A 20,822-nucleotide genomic window follows, 5' to 3' on the forward strand; every position below is an offset into this window, starting at 1 on the left:
TATCATGTTTTTTTAACACAAAATTCAGGGTTTGGGGAGGAGCACATTAAATAGATACATATTGATTTTGCTGGTGGTTTCATGGGTGTTCATTACTATTAAAACATAAATACTTTTTAAATAAACAAAAGCAAACACAAAAAGCAGGAAGCCTCAGTAGTGAGAGTTATCGTGAACCAAAGACTATGCTTAATCCGATTCTGGGCCTCTGAAGTCTATTAACAAGAATCGCAGCTCAGTCACCTTTCTTTGTGAGCCCAGCAAGTAAGGACGACAGTTCCAGCTTCGAGGGTTTGCGTGTCTGTCGGCAATAGCATATTGGGTGGGCACTTTACCAGTGGAAGCTGTTAGCGTCGTGTTTGTCTATAATAACCCAGACTTGGAGATGGAGACGGAGAGAACTTGGCTTTCCTTCAGGAGTGGGGTTGGGATTTGGGGAGCAGGCTGGTGTCCCATGAGCCCGCTCAGCCCCACCCTGGTTAAAGCCCACACCCACCCTTTATTTCCAGGACTGTTTTCCGAGAGCCTCTTGTCGGCACACGGCTCTATTGATTGCAAATAACAGAAATGCAGCTCCGACCCGCCGCAGCCAAAACGAGACTCGATCCTCTCACCCACCCGAGATGCCGAGTCCAAGGACTGAGACTCTGGAACAGCCGACCCGCAAAGCAACCTCATTCTTCCCATTCTAGGGATGCCCAAACCGAGGCTCAGAGCAGTCCAGAGCGTGTGCGAAGTCTCATGGATGCCGATGGGAAGCTGGTGCTGAGCCGGGCCCTGCGGACCCTAGAGCCCGTGTTTAGGTTCATCCGTGGGAGGGGACACGGTTGAACCAACAGCTCAGTGACTCTGGTCTCACATGAACAGGATAAACGTGGACCGGTCTGCAGGGGCGAGCCGTCCCTTCTGGCTCATGGCAGGGATGGTAGAGTTGGGCATTGGACCACCCTGAACCCACCTCGGTGGTGAACCATGGGGACTTGGGGACAGGCAACTCACAAAGAACATTTACGAATGGTCAGCAAGTTCAGGAGAAAATCTTTAGTCTCTGTGTGAGTTTTCCAGGGCTGCCGTCGCACAATGCCACAGACTGGGTGGCTTAAACAACAGAAATTTGGTTTTCTCTCAGTGCTGGAGGCTGGAAGCCCAAGATCAAGGTGCTGGCAGGTCGGTTGTCCCCTAAGGCTTCTCTCCTCAGCTTGCACATGGCTGCCTTCTTGCTGTGCCCTCGTTTGGCTTTTTCTCCGTGTGTTCGAATATTCTTATGACACTGGTCACGCTGGATTAGAGCCCACCCTAAAGGCCTCATTTTAACTTAATCACATCTTTAAAGGCCCTGTCTTTAAAGTCACATTCTGAAGTCCTGGGGGTTAGGGTTCCAAAACATGACTTTTACAAAGGACGCAATTCAGCCCATAAAAGTCTTCTTCGCATGGTAATTGTAAGAGGCAAAAATAAAACAAAGGAATGTAAATTTTTACAATTAGATTGACAGCAGTTACAACAGTTAAAACTGTCTCCCCCTCACCCCAATCACTCTATTATCTTGCTAGAGAAAGGGTAAGTTGGTACAACTTTTCTGGTGATCCATTTGACAATATTCACCAATAATCTTCTCTTTAAAAATACACACACTCACTCACTCACATACTCATTCACTCCTGGTCTAATAATTATACTGCCAGGAACTGAACTCAGCAAAATAAGCCAACTGTGCAAAGAGGCACAGACAAGGGCTATCATTGAATTTCTCATCTTGACAGAAAAACTGAGAGTCCACTTCAACATCCATTAGGATGGCTATCACAAAAGAAAGAGATACTCCACGCAGGCAAGGAGGTGGAGAAATGGGACCCGTCATCCATGGAAACAGAAATTGGCTCAGCTGCTGGGGAAAACAGTCTGGTGATTCCTTGAAAAGTTACACATAGAATTTCCAGTGCCCCTTTCCTAGGTGTGTACCCAAAAGAACTAAAAATGGGAACTCAAGAAATACTTATACACGAATGTTCACAGGAGTAATATTCACAATGGCCAAAAGGTGCAGACAATCGAAATGTCCATCAAAGGGTGATGGATAAACAAAATGGGGTCCATCCATATGATGGAATATTACTCAGCCATGAAAAAGAATAAAGTACTGGCATGTGTTATGACATGGATAAATCTCGAAAACATTATGTTAAGTGAGAGAAGCCAGGGACAAAATACCACATATTTTATGATTCCAAGTATATCAAATGTCCAGAATAGGCAAATCCACAGAGGTAGAAAGTAGATTCGTGGTTTGCAGGAGCTGGGAGAAGGGAGGATAGTGACAGACAGTGTGGTAGGTACAGAGCTTTATTAGGGATGATAAAAGTGTTTTTTGAAAGATGCTCAACATTGCTAGCTATAAAGGAAATGCAAATCAAGACCACAATGAGATACCATCTCACACTTGTTAGAATAGCTATAATCAACAGGACAAGTAATAACAAATGTTGGAGAGGATGCAGAGAAAAAGGAACCCTCATACACTGCTGGTGAGATTGCAAATTGGTACAGCCACTATGGAAAACAGTATGGAGGTTCCTCAAAAAACTAAGAATTGATCTACCGTATGATCCAGCAATCCCTCTACTGGGTATTTACACCAAAGACTTGAAAACCCATATCCCAAAAGATATTTGCACACCAATGTTCATAGCAGCACTATTCACAGTGGCCAGGACATGGAAGCAGTTGAAGTGTCCTATGATAGATGATTGGCTAAAGAAGCTGTGGTGCATATATACAATGGAATGTTAGCCATAAGAAGAGATGAAATACTGCCATTTGCGACAACATGGATGGACCTCGAGATAATCATGCTAAGTGAAATAAGCCAGACAGAAAAAGTTGAGCATCACATGATATCACTTATATGTGAGATCTAAACCTAAAAGCAACAAATGAACAGGACAAGCAAACAGAGACTCGTGGACATGAACAATAGACTAGTTACCAGAGGGTACGGGGGAGGGAGGAGGGGAGTTGATGGGGTAAAAGGGGTCAAATATGTGGTGACAGAAAGAAACCTAAGTATGGGAGGCGAGCACACAGTGTCGATATATATATATATATATATATATATATATATGTGCCTATTGTTGACGTGTGCAGCTGAAACTTATCGAATTTCATTAACCAATGTCACCATAAAAAAAATAATTAATTAAGAAATTGTTTTTGAACTAGATAGAGCCACGTGGTTGTGACTACTAAGTACCATAGAATCGCACTTCAGTTAATTGTGTGTTATGCATATTTCACCACAATTAAAAACAAACTGGCAGCAACCTAAATTTAAAAAAAAAAAAGAGAGAGAGATTGTTCTTCCTACACGGGATCATCGTGAGGCTGCTATTGGCCAAGCTGTGGATGTTTATTGATGCAGGGAGATGGTCACATTATGTTAGTACCTGAAAAAGGCGGGTCACAAAACTATGGTGGATAATTGATTTTTTTTTTTCTGGTCAAAATCACATCTGTATTTTTATGAATGCATAGAAAAATATCTGAAAGGAATAACCAAAATATTTTTGTTTTTCCTGTGTGCACTGATTTTTTAAATAAGGAAACGGTATTCTTGTGTAGCCAAGAAACACTTCCTTAGAGAAAGTCAGCCTGTTCTCTGTGAGGCGCTCGGGATACCCCTCACACATCTGCGGGGTGGAAATTCTTCTCTTCTGAGCGGGTAGGGGAGGCTCAGGTCACATGGGGAGGAGCAGGTCATATCTCTCCTCCCACCGCCTCAGAGCTAAGGCCCCTCGTCCACTGTCCCTCCACGAACCTTCCTGGCCACAGGATTTAGGCTGAGAATCAGGGTTTGAGATGTCCTTGCCCTGACTTGCGTCCACCGGCAGAGACAGCGCCAGATGTGGAAGAGGCCGAGCGGGGCTTCGGGCCTCAGACTGCGTCTCTGACCCCAGCTGGACAAACCTTCCAGAGGCCAGCCCCGGGGGCCCCGGCTTCGGCTCTGGGGTGGGGTTCCCAGGGCTCCCACTAGTGCGAGACCTCCCAGCTGGCTATTGGTGAGGATGGCTCTCCAGGTCCCAGCAAAAGGTGTGCTCCAGCTGGAAGCCCATTCCTGTCCCACAGGCTGGCCGAGGCCTGGACCAGGCTAGTCAGCCCCATAATGGGGGCTAAGTGCAGCTGTGGGTCTAATTACCAATGGAGGGGCGGTCTTGGGAATTCTCCTGGGGAGACAGCAGGTCCTGGGCTGGGCCGGGGACCCTGCTGGCTCCATGAGTGTGTGTGTGTGTGTGTGTGTGTGTGCGTGCGCGTACGTGTGCATGTGCATGCATATTTGGGCTTCCAGATAAAATCCAGGACACACGTAAGTTAGAATTTCAGATAGTTTTTTAGTATAAGTGTGGCCCAAATATTGCGTCCTGTATTTTTTATTTGCTAAATCTGGCCAGTCTGGTACATCTGTATCAGTGCGTACGCTTGTGTAAGAGCACACTTGTGTACGTGAGCATACACTTATGCAAGGCCAGGTGTGTGCATGCACACCTGGGTGCGAGCGTGCACACCAGGTGCAAGGGGAGAGGTTTTCCTGTCGGCGTGAGCACCATTATGCGTGAATGGACACGTGTGTAAACATGAGCACACATTTCCGCATGTGCGGCTACATGTATTTGCGAAGCGCATGAAGAGTGAGACGTGGGACCGTCTGCGCATGTCACAGAGCGCTGCATCTGGGAGGAGGCGGCGGCCTCGCGTGTGCACCTTCACGTGTCAGAGAGCCGGGCCGGCCGGACAGCGAGGGCGCGCGTGCGCACGGGCTCCGGCCTCGTGCCGGGCAGCGCGGTCCCCACGGCAGCTCTCTCGGCGCTTGGCCCCTCGGCCACACGGGGGGCGCCGCCAGGGCTCACGCGTGGGCTACGGAAACGCGGCCGGCCAGATGTTCCGTCTCCGCCCGCGGCCAGGTGGCGGCTGACCCGGGGGCCTGTGTTTCTCTAGCTCCTGCCTCGCTCCTCTGCTGCCCCGTCCAGAGTTTTCCCCAGGTAGGGAGGGGGCTGAGGACAGGAGACTTTGTATCCGACCAACTGCCTCTACTGGATAGTGGCTTCCCCGGGCGGGGGCTCGGGACCCGGTGACGGTGTCTGTGGATGTGCGGGCGCTTCCAGGGCGGCCCCCGCCCCCGCACCGCGCTCTCCCCACGCTGCCAGCAGCAGCTAGGCGGGTGCAGCGGCGTGGTGCCCCTGGGCATGTCCCCAGACTCACCGGGTGCGTTCCCGTCTCTGCTGAGCCTTGCCCTTCCTGTGGTGACGGGCGATAACCGGCCGACCTGATAAACCACTGTCGTCCGGGGGCTGCCGGGACCAAGTGCCAGACTCGGGGTTTAAACGGCAGAAGCTTATCTTCTCACAGCCCTGGAGGCCGGAAGGCGCGATCAAGGCCTCTGTCCTTGGCTGGCGGACGACCCACTTCTCCCTCTGTTGTCGTCCCATGGCCGTCCCTCTGTGTGGATCTGCGTCCAAATTTCCTCTTCTTATAAGGACACCTGTCCTATTGGATTAGGGCCCACCCCAGTGACCTCATTTTAACTTAATCACCTCGTGAAGGCCCTACCTTCAAACACAGTCACTTGCCGAGGGCCCGGGGGGAAGGGGGAACACAATTCGCACCTAACACCCACGAGGGTGTGTTCTGGGGGAGGGCTTCTTCCTGCCCCACCCTCGCCGGGCCATAGCCGCTGGTGGTCTTCAGAACCCCACATTCCTGGCTTTATTTTGACATTGAGAGCTTTCCTGGAGGACACAGGCAGACACTTCGAAGGTCCAGGTCAGGGGGACTGGCTCAGTCCTGGCCCCGGCTCTGTTGGGACAGCAGGGAGCAGGAACAGGACAGCACAGGCCACTCAGGACGGGAGGGTCAGCTCACGCCCCCTGCGGCTCTGCCCTTCGCCCATCCACGGCCTGGCCCCGGGAGCCTGTGGGGCGGTTGAGGCCCGCTCCGTAGCACCTGGGGCGCTGGGCATGGCCCTGACACCCTCTGTGGGCCTGTGTCCCCATCGGTGAAGAGACACTGCAGGTTTGATGGCTGGCGGTCATTCTGGGGGAGGGGAGGGAGGCCGAGTCGGCGGGCGGGGTGGGCCTGAGGCACGTGCGCTGGTTTCTGGTCGTCACCGTCACCGTCACCGCTATAACAAATCGCCACAAGCTGAGTGGCTTAAAAGGACACCCACCAGTTTATCATCTTACTGTCTGGGAGTCGGAAGTCTCCACCGGTCTCAGCGGCTCAGATCAAGGTGTGGCGGGGCCGGCTCCTCTGGGGGCCCCGAGGGAAGCCATCCCCTGCCTTGCCCAGCTTCTGAGGCGCCCACCTGTCTCCGTGCGTGGCCCCTTCCGCCATCTTCAAGGCCGACAGCACCCATACTGCCCTTCCCCCTCCCTCGTGACTGCATTGGGCCCACCTGGGCGATCCCAGCTCCTCTCCCTACTTTAGGGTCAGCTGATGAGCACCCTGAATCCCATCTGCTCCCCATTGCCATCTAATGAAACACAGTCACAGGTTAGGATGTGAGCATCTTTGGGGGACCATTTTTCTGTTTGCCACGGCACCCCCGTCCGTCATCGGTTCCTCCCCATCCTTGAGCCGTGGGGACTGTCGTCACCACCTTGGTTTACCTGCAGGGCTGCAAGCTTCCTAACGGAGCCGGAGCCGGGTTCCCAGGCTACAGAGCAGGCCTGTCTTGCGGCCACGCCTCCACCATCCGGCTGGCTTCTGCCCTCCCTCCTCGGTTTCGGCCCTGGAGCTGTGCTAAAGACTAAAGACACACCCTGACCTTGAGACAAGCAGGCGAAGGCCGTGAGTGAGACCCACGGTAGAATTCGGCCTCAGTCCTCTCTGGGTCCCTCCTTCCTCCCTGGGGGGCAGGACAGACCGCCGAGGAGCTGGGACATAAGGGGACCAGGAAACAGCAGCGGTTGGGGAGCACCCTGCCCCCATCTAAATCCCCATGGTTGGGAGAGGAGGTGAGAAGCCAGCAGTGATCCCATTGTGACATGGGCGGGTGCCCACCTCTGGCCTCCACCCCCACTGACACCTGCCCATCCAAGCCCCAAATAGTCCTGCCTGGTCCCTAAGTACCCCGGGGAGGCGCGTGGTCTTTTCTGGGGTGATGGGGGGTGGGGGTGGTCCAAGCAGCTCATTCTTTCTTTCGCAGCCCTACTATGTGCCAGGCTCCTAGCTGGAGACCTGTGTCCTTGCTGGAGATGTAAGCCTCACGGGGCAGCAGCTTATCCCTCACCCAGGGCTAAAGCTCGCGATGGATGACGGATGCCCAAGGGTGGGGGCGGAGATGCTCAGCATCTCATAACCACGGTGCCCAGAGCATCTGTGGGAACGTGCAGAGTGTATTTTAAAGGCTCCGGAAACAGCCAATCTCTGAGATTGGAAGCTGGAGCTGTAAATTGTGGTGGTTCGAACTCCTTCAGGGCAAAGATAAAGTGCCTGCCTCCTGCACCCCCAGATAGGCTGGGCACACTGCAGGCTCAAGAGAGAAGCCAGGGGCCTTGGGGGGGTGCTTGGGGGCAGGGGGTGACTTGGGTCCTGTCTGCAGGGGCATTGGCCTTGGGTGGGGGCCAGAACTGACCATGGGGGATGTGGGGTCTCACAGGAAGGAGATGAAAGTGATTGATCAGGCCTGAAGGCTGCGTCTGTGGGGGACTCTGCTCAGACACCCAACAGCCTTTCATCATCGGCAGCCGGGCCCCCAGACGCAAGTGTGCCCAGTCCTCCGTGGGGCCACCTGGGAGAGGAAGCTGTTTTCCTGCCCCAAAGGATCCTGTGTGTTAGGGGTTGAAATGTGTCCCCAAAAAGGCATGTTGAGGTCCGAACTCGCAGAAGCGACGAATGTGATCTTGTTTGGAAATAGGTCTTTGCAGATGAGATTAAGACGTAAGTTTACAGGAGGTCGTACTAGGGCGGGCCCCAGTCCAGTGGGCCCCTAGGGGAGGACACAGACGGGGAGAACGGCCTGTGCCGACGGAGGCAGAGACTGCGGCGACACGGCCACCGCCGAGGACGGCCGAGGACGGCCAAGGACGGCCGGCAGCGCCCGGAGCCGCGAGAGCGAAGGAGCATCCCTCCAGTCTCAGGAGCCGCGTGGCCCCACCGACACAACTCTGGGCTTACACACCCAGGCCGTGAGAGAATGCACTTCTGTCGTTTTAAGCCACCGGGCTGCGGTCTTCGTCGGGGCAGCCCGGGAGGCCAGCGCGCAGCTCACCCCTGCCCGCCCCGAGCTACCCTCCTGCAGACCAGCACAGGAGCCCGACATGGCGGGAATGGGCATGATTCCCATCCTGCTGTGTGGCCGCCTGGCTGGGCGACCTTGGCAGTTCACCTCTTCTCTTAGGGCCTCAGGTCTCTCAGCTGTGCAATGGGCACGTTGTTCACCCCGCACCACCCCCCACTCTGGGTGCAGCCACTCGGGGTGTCCTGCTCATCTGTGGTGGGCACGGCCCCTTCCGCCTGCTCGCCCTTGCCCTGACCTTCCCTTTGACGGGCACACGTTTCCCTCCTCCCTGGCCCCTCACACCCCCCTACTCCCCATCTCCCCTTCTCCAGGACCCTGCCCTGGCACCCCATGGCTGGCCAAAGCTCCCCGTATGTCCCTCACTGCAGCTTTTCTCGGGCTCGACTGTGTCTGCCCGGTCACTCATCCATCTACCTGGAGCCAGGGACCAGGTCAGTGGGGAGCAATGCAGAACCTGGGACAGGAGTGAGAGAGGGTCCCTGGGGGAGGGCGCTGTCAGCACCCCGGTGGGAGCTGGGCGCCCAGGGCATGGAGGGTGCCCCAGACAGGGACCCCCAGGAGAAGGGGCCAACCAGCCTGGAAAAGTCCAGGAGCCCATTGCCCCTGGACCACCTGACGCCTGGGCCCATCTGGGGATGAAAAATTCAGTCCCGCCTCGGCCCCCCGTTAACGGAGACCCCCGGTTCCCTCACCCCTCCAAGGTTAACAGTTTCCTACCCGGAAAACTCTCGTACCACCCAAGGAAAAGCCACACGGGAGCAGGAGAGGGTCCGTTTGCACATCGTCTGTACTGTCACGTGAAACGCACATCGTAACGGTTGACTTGGAAACGACCTATTAGGTCACACGGAGTCCGGCCCCTTGGGGCCAAAGCGGCACGGGTGCCATGGCCGTGGGCTTCCCACAGGCTGCGGCACCGAGTTCTGGGAGGGCCGGGCTGGCACCTCAGGCCCTGTGGCTCCTGCGCAGCACCCCCAAAATGCGCTTGAGGAACGGCGGTTCCTTGGGGGTTAACAGCTGTTCCACAAGAAAAGGGTTCTGTGGTCAAAGAAACTCGGGAGACAGGGGGTCACACGAGGTTCGACAAGAAGCTTTTCTGCAGGACTTATCAGAGCCTTTACAACCACCACCCTTGCGACTGTCCAACGTGGGGCAGAATATGCAGCATTTCCCAAATTTATTTGACCACAAAGCCCTTTTTCTTCCCACAGCGCCTTGCAAGCTGGTGTCCAGGGTGGCGGGAGGTGGGGGTGGGGGCCCTTCGGAAGGTGCTGCCCCACACACTCGATGACCGATGACCGGTGCTGGCAGGTGCGCCGCGTGGGAGGTCGGGGGAAATTCCCCAGGCGTGCTGTAGCGTGGTGGGCGTGGCCGAGAACTCAACAGTGACGACAATGAAAGGAAGGGACAAGACTCGGTCCCTCTTCTGCCACCTTGGCTCTCACCTGTTACCTCCGGAGCAGAAGCGAAGCGGGGGCCGTCCCCATGCCGGGCCCTGGCCTGCCTCCGAGTCCAAGCGAAGGAGGAGTTGGGGCGCCGGTCGACCCCTCCCCCACCAGCCCCGCCCCCTCCTGCACCTCTCTGCGGCCGCCCCTGCCCCGAGGCCCGGCCTGCGGGTCACCAGGCCGAGATGAGCATCTGGCAGGTGTTGGAGGACATCCAGACCAGCTCCACCAGGCGGAACTGGAAGTAGCCGATGACGAAGCCCGAGATGACGTCCGTGATGTGGTGCCGGCCGATCATGACCCGGGACAGGCCCACGCAGAAGGCCCAGAGCACCAGCAGGACGCGCAGGGGCACCGCCAGCACCAGGTGGCTGAGGAAGAACTTGGACACCATGGCCGCGCGGCTGGCGTGGCCGGCGGGGAAGGCGTACACGTCCATGGTGAGGTAGTCCAGGAGCCCCGGGCTCGTCTCGAACGGGCCGCGCCTCTTGATGAGCTTCTGCACGCCGGCCACCGTCACGATGTCCAGGAGCAGGGCTGTGGGCAGGACAGGGGCCCCCAGGGGCCGGTCAGTGCCGCCTCCTCCCTCCCTCCCCCGGCCCCCCCCCCCCCCACTGACCACCAGCGCACTCCCGCCCAGGGCCTTTGCTCATGCTGCCCCTCCGCCCACAATGCCCTTCCCGGGAGGCTCACACCGCGCGGGCCTCACTTCCTGCAGCGACGTGCCCACCGCCCCCCGCCCACCCGCAAAGCCCCGCCTGCCAACCCCGCGGCCCGCCTTGTTTTTTTAACTGTGTTTCTCTCCACCCGGCAGGTCACACGTGTTCTCTTACATTTCTCCTATCTCAGCTCCCTGCGGCATGCCCCCCCCCACCTTGAGAGCCAGCACCCGATCTGCTCACGGCTGGGCGCTGTGTTCAATAGCGCTGCTGACTGACAAGAGTGGGTGACCAGAGGTATCACCACCCACCGAGGGCACCTTAGGGGACCTGAGTTCTGACGAGTGGGGCCCTGGGCTGGAGACTTTTATCAAAGGACCTCACCGAAGCGCCCAGCATCCCCGAGAACAGGACATTACCATTCCCGTTCTTAAAAAATCTATTTATTTGTTTGTTTATTTATTTGAAGAAATTATTTAAATCTCCCCTCCCCACCTCTAGTGACCACTAGACCCTCCCCATTGTTTTTAAAAGTTGAGGTGAAATTCATGTAACATGCAATGACCCATTTGTAAGTGCACGGTTTGGTGGCATTCGGTACATTCACGCGGTGTAACCAGCACCTCTATCCGAACATTTCATCCCCCCAAAAGGAGACCCCGCGCCCATTAGCCGTCACTCCCCGCCCTCCCTCCCCCAGCCCCTGGAAACCGCCGATCTGCTCCCTGTCTCTGTGGGTTTGCCCATTCCGGACGTTTCCTATAAGAGGAGTTGATCCCCCCACACGCCTGGCGCACGGGAAGGGCCAGAGAGAAGGGTGGAGGGTGACAACCAAGTGACCGTTCAGAGCGGCCTGGCACTGGGTGCTGTCCCACAACCTTCGCAGTGGGTGCCACAATTGTCGACCTGCAATCGTTCTTCCTCAGGAAAAAAAAAAAAAACGCGATTGAAAACAAATGGCACTGTTGATGTTCACTGGAAAATTCACACAGACAAAGGGTTTTAAGTCGCCTGCCCGTAATCCTGCCCCCCAGAGGCAGCCAGCCCGGCCCCTCCCAGTCACCTGCAGAGCGTGGATTTAAATGAAAGCTGCAACGTGCTCTGTGCACCTGCCTTTGCAAGCTGCCCCGTCGCCTGCCCCCGGGACGCCTCAGCCGTCGTGTGTGAGGCACTGTGGCGCACTCACACACGATGGTCACGGCCCTGGACCTTCCGATCGCTCCCCAGTGACACTGTGCTCCCCGCATGGTCAGCGCAGAACGACTCGGCCTTCCTGTTTCCTGCCCGCCCAGGGCTCTGGGCTTCGGATTTGCAGCCCTGGCCTCCCCTGGGCCTGCCCCTCTCATTAGCCATGGGGCCGGCTGATGTGTGACCCCCTGGGACACACCTGGCCAGCAAGGGAGGGGGCAGAAGTGGGAAGCAGTGGCGGGAGAGGCTGCCTGGCCCAGCAAAAAGGAGCCCAAAGGAGAGAGGGAATTCTGTTAGGCACACGCCGGCCACGCATTTCTGTGGCAACTTGTTCCCAGGAGCCCAGGCAGAGGCCCAGGAGGTGTGAGGTCAGCCGGCCTGCATGCTGCTGACCCAGGTGGAGGCTTGGCCCAGGCTGGGAGTCATATGGAGCCCACGGGAGGTCACAGCTCCAGTGGCAGAGGGATCATCAGGGCAGCCGGGAGCTGTAGAAAGGCGGCTGCATCCGACCCCTGCTACTCTGGGCCTAACGGAGCAGCGGAGGCAGGAAGCCAGGCTGCGAGGAGCCGGCTGGCCCTCTCCAGCCCAGTGCAGCCCTTCCCTCACCTGGAGACCGGCTCTGTCCACCCAGGTCTCTGCCCCTTTGCCACGTGCCCCTGGGGGACCACTGGGCCATTCTGGCTGTCCAGCTGGCCCAGCATCTCTGACTCTCGGGCATGGCAGGCGTGGGCGGGCAAGCCGGGCTGGCAGGGAGCCACACGGCTGAGGAAGAGAAGGGCAGGACGCGGGAGTCGTGCAGCGCCCCTTAACAGATGGGGCGCACCCACGGGGTCGCCCCCGCCACGCCGCCGCTGTCGGTGTGGAGGGCTGGCAGGAGGGGCAGGGGGCGACGTGCTGGCCCCGCCGGCCCTCCGGGCCCCTGTCCTCTCCTCCAGCGCCACGGCCAGCCTCGGCGTGGCTGCGATTCTGACACTGTCCGCCCATAATCCGGGGCCGGGAAATAGAAGCAAACGGTGCCGTCACTCAAGGCTCTGGGACCCCGCTCGCGCGGCCCAGTCGCGTTCCCTGACCTGCATTCCCTCCTGGACTCAGAGGGAGGCCGGGGGGGCCCCCCAGCGGGGAGGTCCGCCTGGCAGGAAGCCCAGGGGCCAGGGTCAGGAGAGCGACTGAAGTGGCTGCCCCTGGCTTGCCGTGTGACCGTCGTGGCGGGTCGCTCAACCTCCCGGGGCCTCTGCTCGCTGCAGTCAGCTGGGGCGCAGAGTCAGGGCCGGTTTCGAAGTCAGCGGCTTGCAGATTGCATGACCTCGAAGCAGCCATCCTTCGGAGCCTCCCTGCTCTCACTGATAACATGGGGCTCGTCCCTGAGGCTACTCGGAGGGCCCCGTGCAGCAGGTGCCCAGTAAATAATGACGCCTGGGTGTCAGGGTTTGTCCCCGCCACCTCTCACGCCCTTCCGGTGCCACGATCTCCACTCTCAGCCCCTCTCGCTGAGCTGGGGTCCAAGATGCCTGCACCCCGCCGTGCAGGAAGCACGACCATTCCCCGGGCCCTGCTGCCCTGATGCCTGACACCTGTCCCTGGGGAGGGAATAAAGACGGGGTCCTGGTTGGCTGGTGGGGGGACAGTTTTGTGGGCAGTGTCTCGCTGACTGGGGCTGGGAGGAGGCGTCCTGGCTCTTCTGGCTTGGGGGTCAGCCCGGCCTCTAGTCTGCCCCCCCCCCCGGCGTCTCTGGGGGGTGGGGACCAGCCTGTGGTGCCACGGGGCAGGGTAAATCGGGGTCAACTTTCTGAAGGGCATTTGTGACCCTGGACTCGGGGGTCTTTACGACACGTCTCCCTGGATTCAGCTCTTCCTTTCGTAGGAATCTCCCCGGGAACCAGTCGGAGATGTGCACCACGGTTCACGGTCAAGGCTGCTGCCCACCGCGGTGCTTTTCACAACCGTGAAGGACGTGCACCCACCCGACCGACGCCCTTGAGCAGGAGACGGATGGGCCGAACTGTGGCCAAGTCCAGACAATGGGGCACTCGAGGCCACTGCGAAGGACGAAGAGGACGTCCATTTATAGCCACCGAAGGAGAGCGAGGGGTAGAGGCCAATTGCCAGACGGGAGGGACACGGCGATGCCGTTTCCGCAGGAGGAGGGTGGGAATGTGCTCGGACGCGGGGGGAAAAGGTCCGGGAGGCGCCACGCCGAATGCCAACAGCGCTTCCCGCTGGGTGGAAGGACGGAGGGTGAGTTTTATTGTCTTTTGTGTAATTCCGCATTAAACGTGTTTTCTCCCCACGAATGTACATTACTCGTACCCATTTTTAAAAAGTTATTTTTACAAAAGACAAATATCGCGTGACTCCACTTACATGAGGTGCGGAGAATGAGTGAGTTCACGCAGAGAGGGAGTGGACGGGAGGCGGCCAGGGACTGGGGGAGGGGCGGGGAGTTAGTGTATGGGGGGGGCAGGGTTTCAGTCTGGAGACCTGGAGACGGACAGAGGGTGGGCGTGGCTGCTCCACAACGTGAATGTACTTAATGCCACGAGAAGTACACTTAAAAATGGTTAAGGACGTGGTTCCATAGTGGAGCAGTCGGCACATCTGCTTTATACGCAGAAGGTCCTGGGTTTGTGCCCCAGTGGAGCCGTGGTCCGTGGTCTATGGCCATGCTGCCCTGAACGAGCTCGATCCTGTCTGATCTAGGGAGCTAAGCAGGGTCGGGCCTTGTTAGTAGTTGGATGGGAGACCACCTAGGAAGACCAGGTGCTGTGGGCATTAAAATAAAAAAAAGGTTGAGGTGGCAAATTTCCTGTTATGTGTATCTTAGCACACGCTACAAACAAGTTATTTAGAAAACCCGAGCACCGTTCCAGAAGGACACAGGTCCTAGGAGGCGCAGGGAGCAGATGGGTCGGGAGGGAGGAGGTCCTGAGGGGGAGGCAGAGACCCCCGTCCTCGGCACCGGGTCACCGTTTGTCAGTGTGCGTGGTGTGCGTGTGCTTGTGCGTGCACGTGCATGTGCACACGCGTGCACGCCTGGCATCTCCCCTGCCCAGGGAAGCCCCCGCCTTCAGCCAGAGCAGTGCTGACCCCAGGGTCCTGGGCCGTCTCCGCGTCCCCTGGCCTGAGGGATTCTGGGTGAATTCCATAACTTCGCAGGTTGCCACTGTCTTGCCTGAAGAATCCGGAAGTAAAAGCCAACTCTGTCTGTCCCTGGTGCAGGGATATCGAAATCACGGGCACACGTGTTTACTCGGCCGGGCGCCAGGCTGCACTGGGCGTGGCCCTGGAGCAGGGACAGTGTGGACCAGGAGTGTGCCCACGGCATGTCTCCTTCCTTCATTTCCGTACCAGCTGCAGGGCAGCTGCCGTGTGCTGCATAAGGGCCCCGACCTGGTCTGGGGGCCGCCAAAGGCCCCCCCTTGCAGAGGGACTGTTTGGCTCACTGAGCCCCACTGAGATGATGGGACGTAAAGCTGGGGACAGGGCGGGAGAATGTTCCACCTCTGCAGAGCTGGCAGCTGTCATCGCTAGCAGGAGTGTTCCTGACAGTGAAGGTTGGGATCAGCCTAAATATCCATCAGTTAGGGACAGGCCTCGTGGAGGGCTTGTCACCGGGAGCAGGGGAGGTGGATGGGGGTGGAAGAGCTTCCGGAACAGGTTATACGGAGGGTCTACCAGCAAGACACAGAGGGTCCAGGGAGAGGGGCTTGCTATGAGACAGCTGGGGGCGGGTGGGGGTGCTGCGAGGCTGAGGAAGCCAGTTCTGGGTGCTGAACCCCTCAAGCATGTGGCAGGAGGCGTGAGACCATGATTCCAAATGGGAAGTACAGGGCCCAGCAGGCCCATCGTGGGCCGTGAGAATGAGGCCAAGCTGGGCAAAACACCGCACGAGGTCCTTTGAGAAACGTACGATATGTTGGTGCACGCACGGAGAAAAATCCAGACGCTCAAGACCCAAACTGCAGTGGAGGTTACTCCTGGGGAAAGGCTTGAGGGAGATGCTCATGTTTTTTTTTTTTATCATCTATTCTTATAATTTCTGCATCTTCCTTGCTATGAGCATGTATAATGAAAAGTTGCTCAACATCACTAATCATTCAGGAAGCGCCAATCAAAGCCACAATACCACTGTCACGCCCACTAGGATGGCTCTTATCAAACAAACAAACAAACAAACAAACAAAAAACCCTGGAAAAAAGCAGGCGTTGGAGAGGATGGGGAGACGTCGGAACCCTGGGCACTGGTGGTGGGAATGTGGAGAACAGCATGGGGCCCCCTCAAAAAATCAAGCGCGGACTTGTCACTGGATCTGCCAATTTCACTTCTGTACTCAAAAGTAGAGAAAGCAGGCCCTCAAGACGATAATCGTGTACCCGGACTCATGGCAGCATTGTTCACAATGGCCAGAAAGCAGAAGCAACCCGGGTCTCCGGACAGGTGATGGATAAACAAAATGTCAGATGTACACGCAATGGAATATCATTCGGCTTTTAAAGGGAGGACATCCTGACACACGCTACAATACGGATGAACCCCGAGGACATTATGCAAAGTGAAATAAGCCAATCACGGAACCACAAATCCTGTACGATCCCATTTATAGGAGGTCCCTGGAGGAGTCAGATTTGTAGAGACAGAAAGTAGAATGGTGGGGAGCCAGGGGCTGGGGGAGGCGGGGAATGGGGAGTGTATAATGGGGACAGAGTTTCGGTTTGGGAAGATGAGAAAGTTCTGGAGATGGAGGTGGGGTGGCTGCCTGACCGTGCGAATGTACCTAACGCCACTGAACCGTGCACCTAAAAATGGTTCAAACAGCAAATTTCATGTTACGGGTACTCTACCTCAGTGAAAAATGACATGGAAAAAGAATGTTTAGTTTTCGTAACCAGGGAGATCCCAATAAAGATATTTTCGTGGGTTGTGGTAACAAGACACGGAGGCCATTTTTCCACCAAGGAAACCACGATGGGCTTGAGTCACCCGTCACCTGGCTCCCTTTGGGACTGTCAAGCCCAGGGCTACGGAGGACGGACAATGAAGGGCTCCGGTCATGTCACAGGTCCGGAGCTGGAGGGGACCCGGGGGCGTCTGGACCTGGCGCTGCCTTCCATGACGGTGAAGGTGCTGGCGATGGTGACAGCCATCGCTCCCTCCGCATTGGCTGGCACGTGCCCCGCACCTCACGTGCTAGTCTTCTGTGCCGTGCCCCAGCAACCCATTTAAGAGATGAGGAAAGCGAGGCTCGGAGAGGCAAAGCCACTCGCCCAGGCTCCCACCGCAGGGCTGGGGCTGGCGTCGGCTCCGGCCGACTCTGAGCCCAAGCGTGGCCAGCTGCTGAGACCTGTTCTGGCTTTGCGGTCTGGAGCCTGGGCAGCATGCCCGGGAGGAGCGGGCAGAGGGGACAGCGTGGAGTTCCTCCTGGCCCGGCTGTGGGGGAGGAGGCCTCCACTCCCAGCACAGCTGCCCCCAGGAGCGTGCCGGGCGCCCCGGTGTGGGCGCGCGCGGGCAGCACCCCTCCGAGCACTGCCGTTCCCATAACGGTAACGTCGGCCACCCACCGGGCACATCTGCAGGCCGCCCACGGTGCCACGTGCTCTCCTGGCTCCCCCTGAATCCCCACCGCAGCCCTGGAGCCCCACGTGGATCCCTCAGGAAGCTGAGGCTCGGAAACGGCGGCCGACTTGACCAAGCCCACAGAGCGAGCCGGGGTCAGGCGGGAATCTGGGCAGAGCCCGTCTGACCTCAGAGACTGGGCTCTAGGGTTGAAGACGCCCTGCGGCTCCCCAAAGCCTAAAGGACGATGGGACCCTGGAGCCCGTGCTTGGTGAAGGGTCCGCCTTCCCCTTCTGGGCCAAGAACGCTGTCAGCAGCCCCTCCTGGCCGGGCCCACAGACCACACTGCCTGCCCTGAGCGGCCAACATCGGGGGGCTGCTTAGCTCCGGACCCTTATCATCCCCGTGGCCTCGGTGCCTGAATGCACCAGCAAAGGCGCTGGCAGGCAGGACACCCCCCCAACCCCCAGGCCCTTCACTCCCTCACCACACACACGCTTCGGAGTGGACCTGGGCTCTGCCCAACCTGCGGACCATCGGCGAGGGGGCTGACGTGGGGTCCGCAGTCTGGAGAACATGGGTTTGGGCCCTGGTTCCTCACCGACAGCTGGGTGGGGTGGGCAAGTCTTTCGACCCCTCTGAGCCTCAGTTAACTCATCCGTAAAGTGGGTATATTAATATTTACCTTCTAAGGTCATTAAAAAGACTTTCAAATCGAACTATGGGGTGTTCATGGCACAATGTTTGGTACACAATGAAGCTCAAGGAACGATGTTTTAAAAACCTCAAGAACGACCGTCATTCTATTCAGGAAGGGAGGCCCCTCGAGTCTTGTTCTTCGAAGCGAGGACCCTCGTGCCGACGGCCGCTCCTTGCTGGAAGGAGCCGGAAACCTCCCACCGAGCTCGAGCTGCTCCCAGTTCTAATCCCGGCCCGTCACCCGCGAGCTGCCTCTCCCTCTGCCTCTGTGCCTCCTCTTTACATGGGGAAGAACGGCGACTCTCCCGGGGGTTTGTGGCGAGAATGAGAAGGGCTGGGATGGTTTATGCAACACCTGGCACACAGCAGACACTGAACGAATGACGAATGCAGCTTCGCCACCTCTGCTGCCGTCCGGGGGGTGGCGGGGGGACGCGCAGAGGGGGTCCGGGGAGCGGGCTGGAGGACACCTGACCCCCGACGCGTTTTCCTGAGCTGTGGCTCCGCGCGAGGCTGCCGCGGGCACTGGGGAAGCCTCGGGTAATAAAGAGTGGAGCCGTGTCCCCGGAAGCCCCCGGCGTGGAGCCTCAGCCACCCTCCTCGTCCCCTCCCTCCCCAGCCCGTGGCACAGGCCCGGCCGTCAGGTGGATCTGGGGCCAGTCCCCGGCCCTGAAGCCTCGGCCAGCTCGCTTTATTCACAGGAGCCTCGGTGTCCTAATCTGCAGAGTGGGAACGATAATAGCATCGGTCACGCGGGACTGTTTATTCGGGATAAATAGCAAGTAATGTAAATAATTTAGTAATGAGAACAAGGAAGCGTTGATGGGGCCAGACCCAGCCTCTCCTGCACGGGGCATCTTACTATTTCCTCCTCCCCAAGTCCCACCCACGGTGTCCACCCCAGACTCTCTGAGACCTAAACAGGGAGATATGCACATTGTCATCGTAACTTCCTCTGGGACAGCCACGGTTCTCAGTGGTCCAACTTGTACCCCTTTTAGAACTGGGACCTCTCGTCAGTGTTTGTTTAGCCTGAGATTCCCAACCCCTTGCACCCCAAATGGTGGTCGTGCTGGGGAGGGCGAGGGATGGACTCGGGCCCAGCACGGGGGCGGGGGATGGAAGTAGAGATTCCCCTGGCACCTTGGGGATCTGGAGGTGGCGAGAGCGTGGCCAGCCGGGGGCTGCGCGTCACCTCCCGGGGGGAGGGGAGGGCATGCCTTCCCCACGGGGCCCACGGGGCCCCTGACACACAGAGCAGCGCTGAACTGGAAGAGCTGCTGGCAAAGACTTGGGAAAAACAAGCCGAAGACCAGCTCGCCAGGCCCTCTCCCGCAGTGGCTCACCGAGGGCGACAGCGGGTATAAACTCCGGGAAGCCGCAAGCATAAGGGAGCCCCAGGCTGGATCCCCTGCACCCCCAGGCCCTGCGAGAGAATCCTAGGCAGCTAACGGGGTCCCAGAACCAAGCAGGGGGGAGCATGGGGACAGCTCCCAAGTGTTGCCTGCAAGCGGCATAGAAACTCGAGGACCCCAACCTGCGGATGGGAGTGACGTCCCGCTCCAGGACCCCCACCAGAGCCCTGACCACCCCCCTTGGGGCCACAGCCTCCAGCACCCCACCCGCTCCCCAAGCTGTCTCCAGGACAGTGGCGCACTTGGCAGGAGCAGGGCCCTTCCTTGGAGGTGCCCGCCACCGCCCCCTCCCCCCGCTCCCGAGGACCCCACGCTGGAGGGGCCCTCGTCTGCACATCCCTGGCTCTCTCTTCCCCACGCCGGAAGCGCGCCTGTGTCTGAGACGCTCTTCCTGCCTAACCTCATTACATTGTCCCCGTCAGTCAGCCTCCCAGGGCCCCGCGGTCCAGGCGGGGCAGGCGGCAGACGGCGGCGCACTCACCCAGAAGCAGGTTCATGAGCACCTCCTGGCCGGCCAGCGTGCTGCTCTTCACCAGGCAGAGGAGGGTACCCCCGATCCAGGGGATGCCGTGGCCCGTGACGCCAATGAGCTTGACCATGGAGCGGGCGCTGGCCCACGACGCGGCCCGGCCCGCGCACACGCCCAGCCGCTTGGACATGCAGATGTCAATGGCCAGCAGGGAGTTGAAGGCGATGCCCTTGAAGGAGGGGTTCAGCTGCATGCAGTCCTCCTCGGGCAGCTGCTGGGACTGGCGCCGCTCACGGGCCCCGTCCCCGGGGGGTGGGGGCTGCGCCGAGGGCCCCGAGGCCTTCCTGCCGGAGCCGCGGGGCTCCGGGGCGCCCTTGGGGGGCTGGTTCAGGGACAGGAACTCGGCCCGGTTGAGGACGTTGCTGCGGTCCCGGGCGCGGGCCCGGCTCTGGGAGGCCGGCATGGTGACGCTGACCGTGTGAGGGCCGGCGCCGGCCTGGCTGCGAGGGCCTCCTCCTCCCCAGGACGCGAGCGGCCCCCAGAGCGGCCACGCTCCCTGCTGCCCCGCCGGCTCCGCGGCAGCTGTTAGCGTGGAGGGCAGCACATGGCTGTTTACCTCCGGTCGCCACCAGCCTCCGAGGGACGTCAATGCCAGCGAGGCAGCCAATCGAGCCCACCAGAGGCGGGCGAGTCCACAGCTGCTGCCGCTGCCTCGGGCCTGGGCTATTTAAATCTTCCAATGGCTCACTCCCCGGGCCTTGAGGGATGCTGGGAAATGTAGTCCTTTGGCCGCTTTGGCCTTAGCTGTGCCCTGGGCCAAAGACCCAGTTGTGGGCCCTGGACTAGGCCTTGCTTTACCAGCTTCCCTCTGAGTAGTCCAGGCCCCTGGGAGCCAGGCCCGCCTGCCCCACTGGCCTGGACAGCTTGGACTTGGTCCCATGGTCTGGATAGTGGAGCCCATGCTGAAGGCCTCTCAGGGCACCAGATGGAGTGAATGACGTCAGGAAAAGCATCAGCTTGGGTCTGCTGGGGCCAGGCCCAGCCCCTCCCCTCTGTGGCAGCATTTCGTTAAGCTGGCTGCCTGGCTTTTTTTTTTTTTTTTT

General features: G+C 58.5%; 1 protein-coding gene and 1 pseudogene across 1 annotated transcript; one reads left to right on the plus strand and one right to left on the minus strand.

Moving 5' to 3' along the window:
- Window positions 1–9,062: 9,062 nt before the first annotated feature.
- On the minus strand, window positions 9,063–20,684 carry PLPP7 (phospholipid phosphatase 7 (inactive)). The gene is made up of 2 exons (XM_016133858.2): window positions 19,732–20,684; window positions 9,063–10,275 (listed from the first exon to the last, which is right to left on the minus strand). Exons 1-2 carry the CDS (start codon window positions 20,180–20,182, stop codon window positions 9,911–9,913), a joined length of 816 nt encoding a protein of 271 aa, XP_015989344.1. The 5' UTR covers window positions 20,183–20,684; the 3' UTR covers window positions 9,063–9,910.
- LOC118600708 lies at window positions 14,236–14,354 on the plus strand (annotated as a pseudogene).
- Window positions 20,685–20,822: the final 138 nt, after the last annotated feature.

This window comes from Rousettus aegyptiacus, unplaced genomic scaffold, assembly GCF_014176215.1.
Source record: "Rousettus aegyptiacus isolate mRouAeg1 unplaced genomic scaffold, mRouAeg1.p scaffold_m13_p_3, whole genome shotgun sequence".
Classification (NCBI taxonomy): Eukaryota; Metazoa; Chordata; class Mammalia; order Chiroptera; family Pteropodidae; genus Rousettus; species Rousettus aegyptiacus.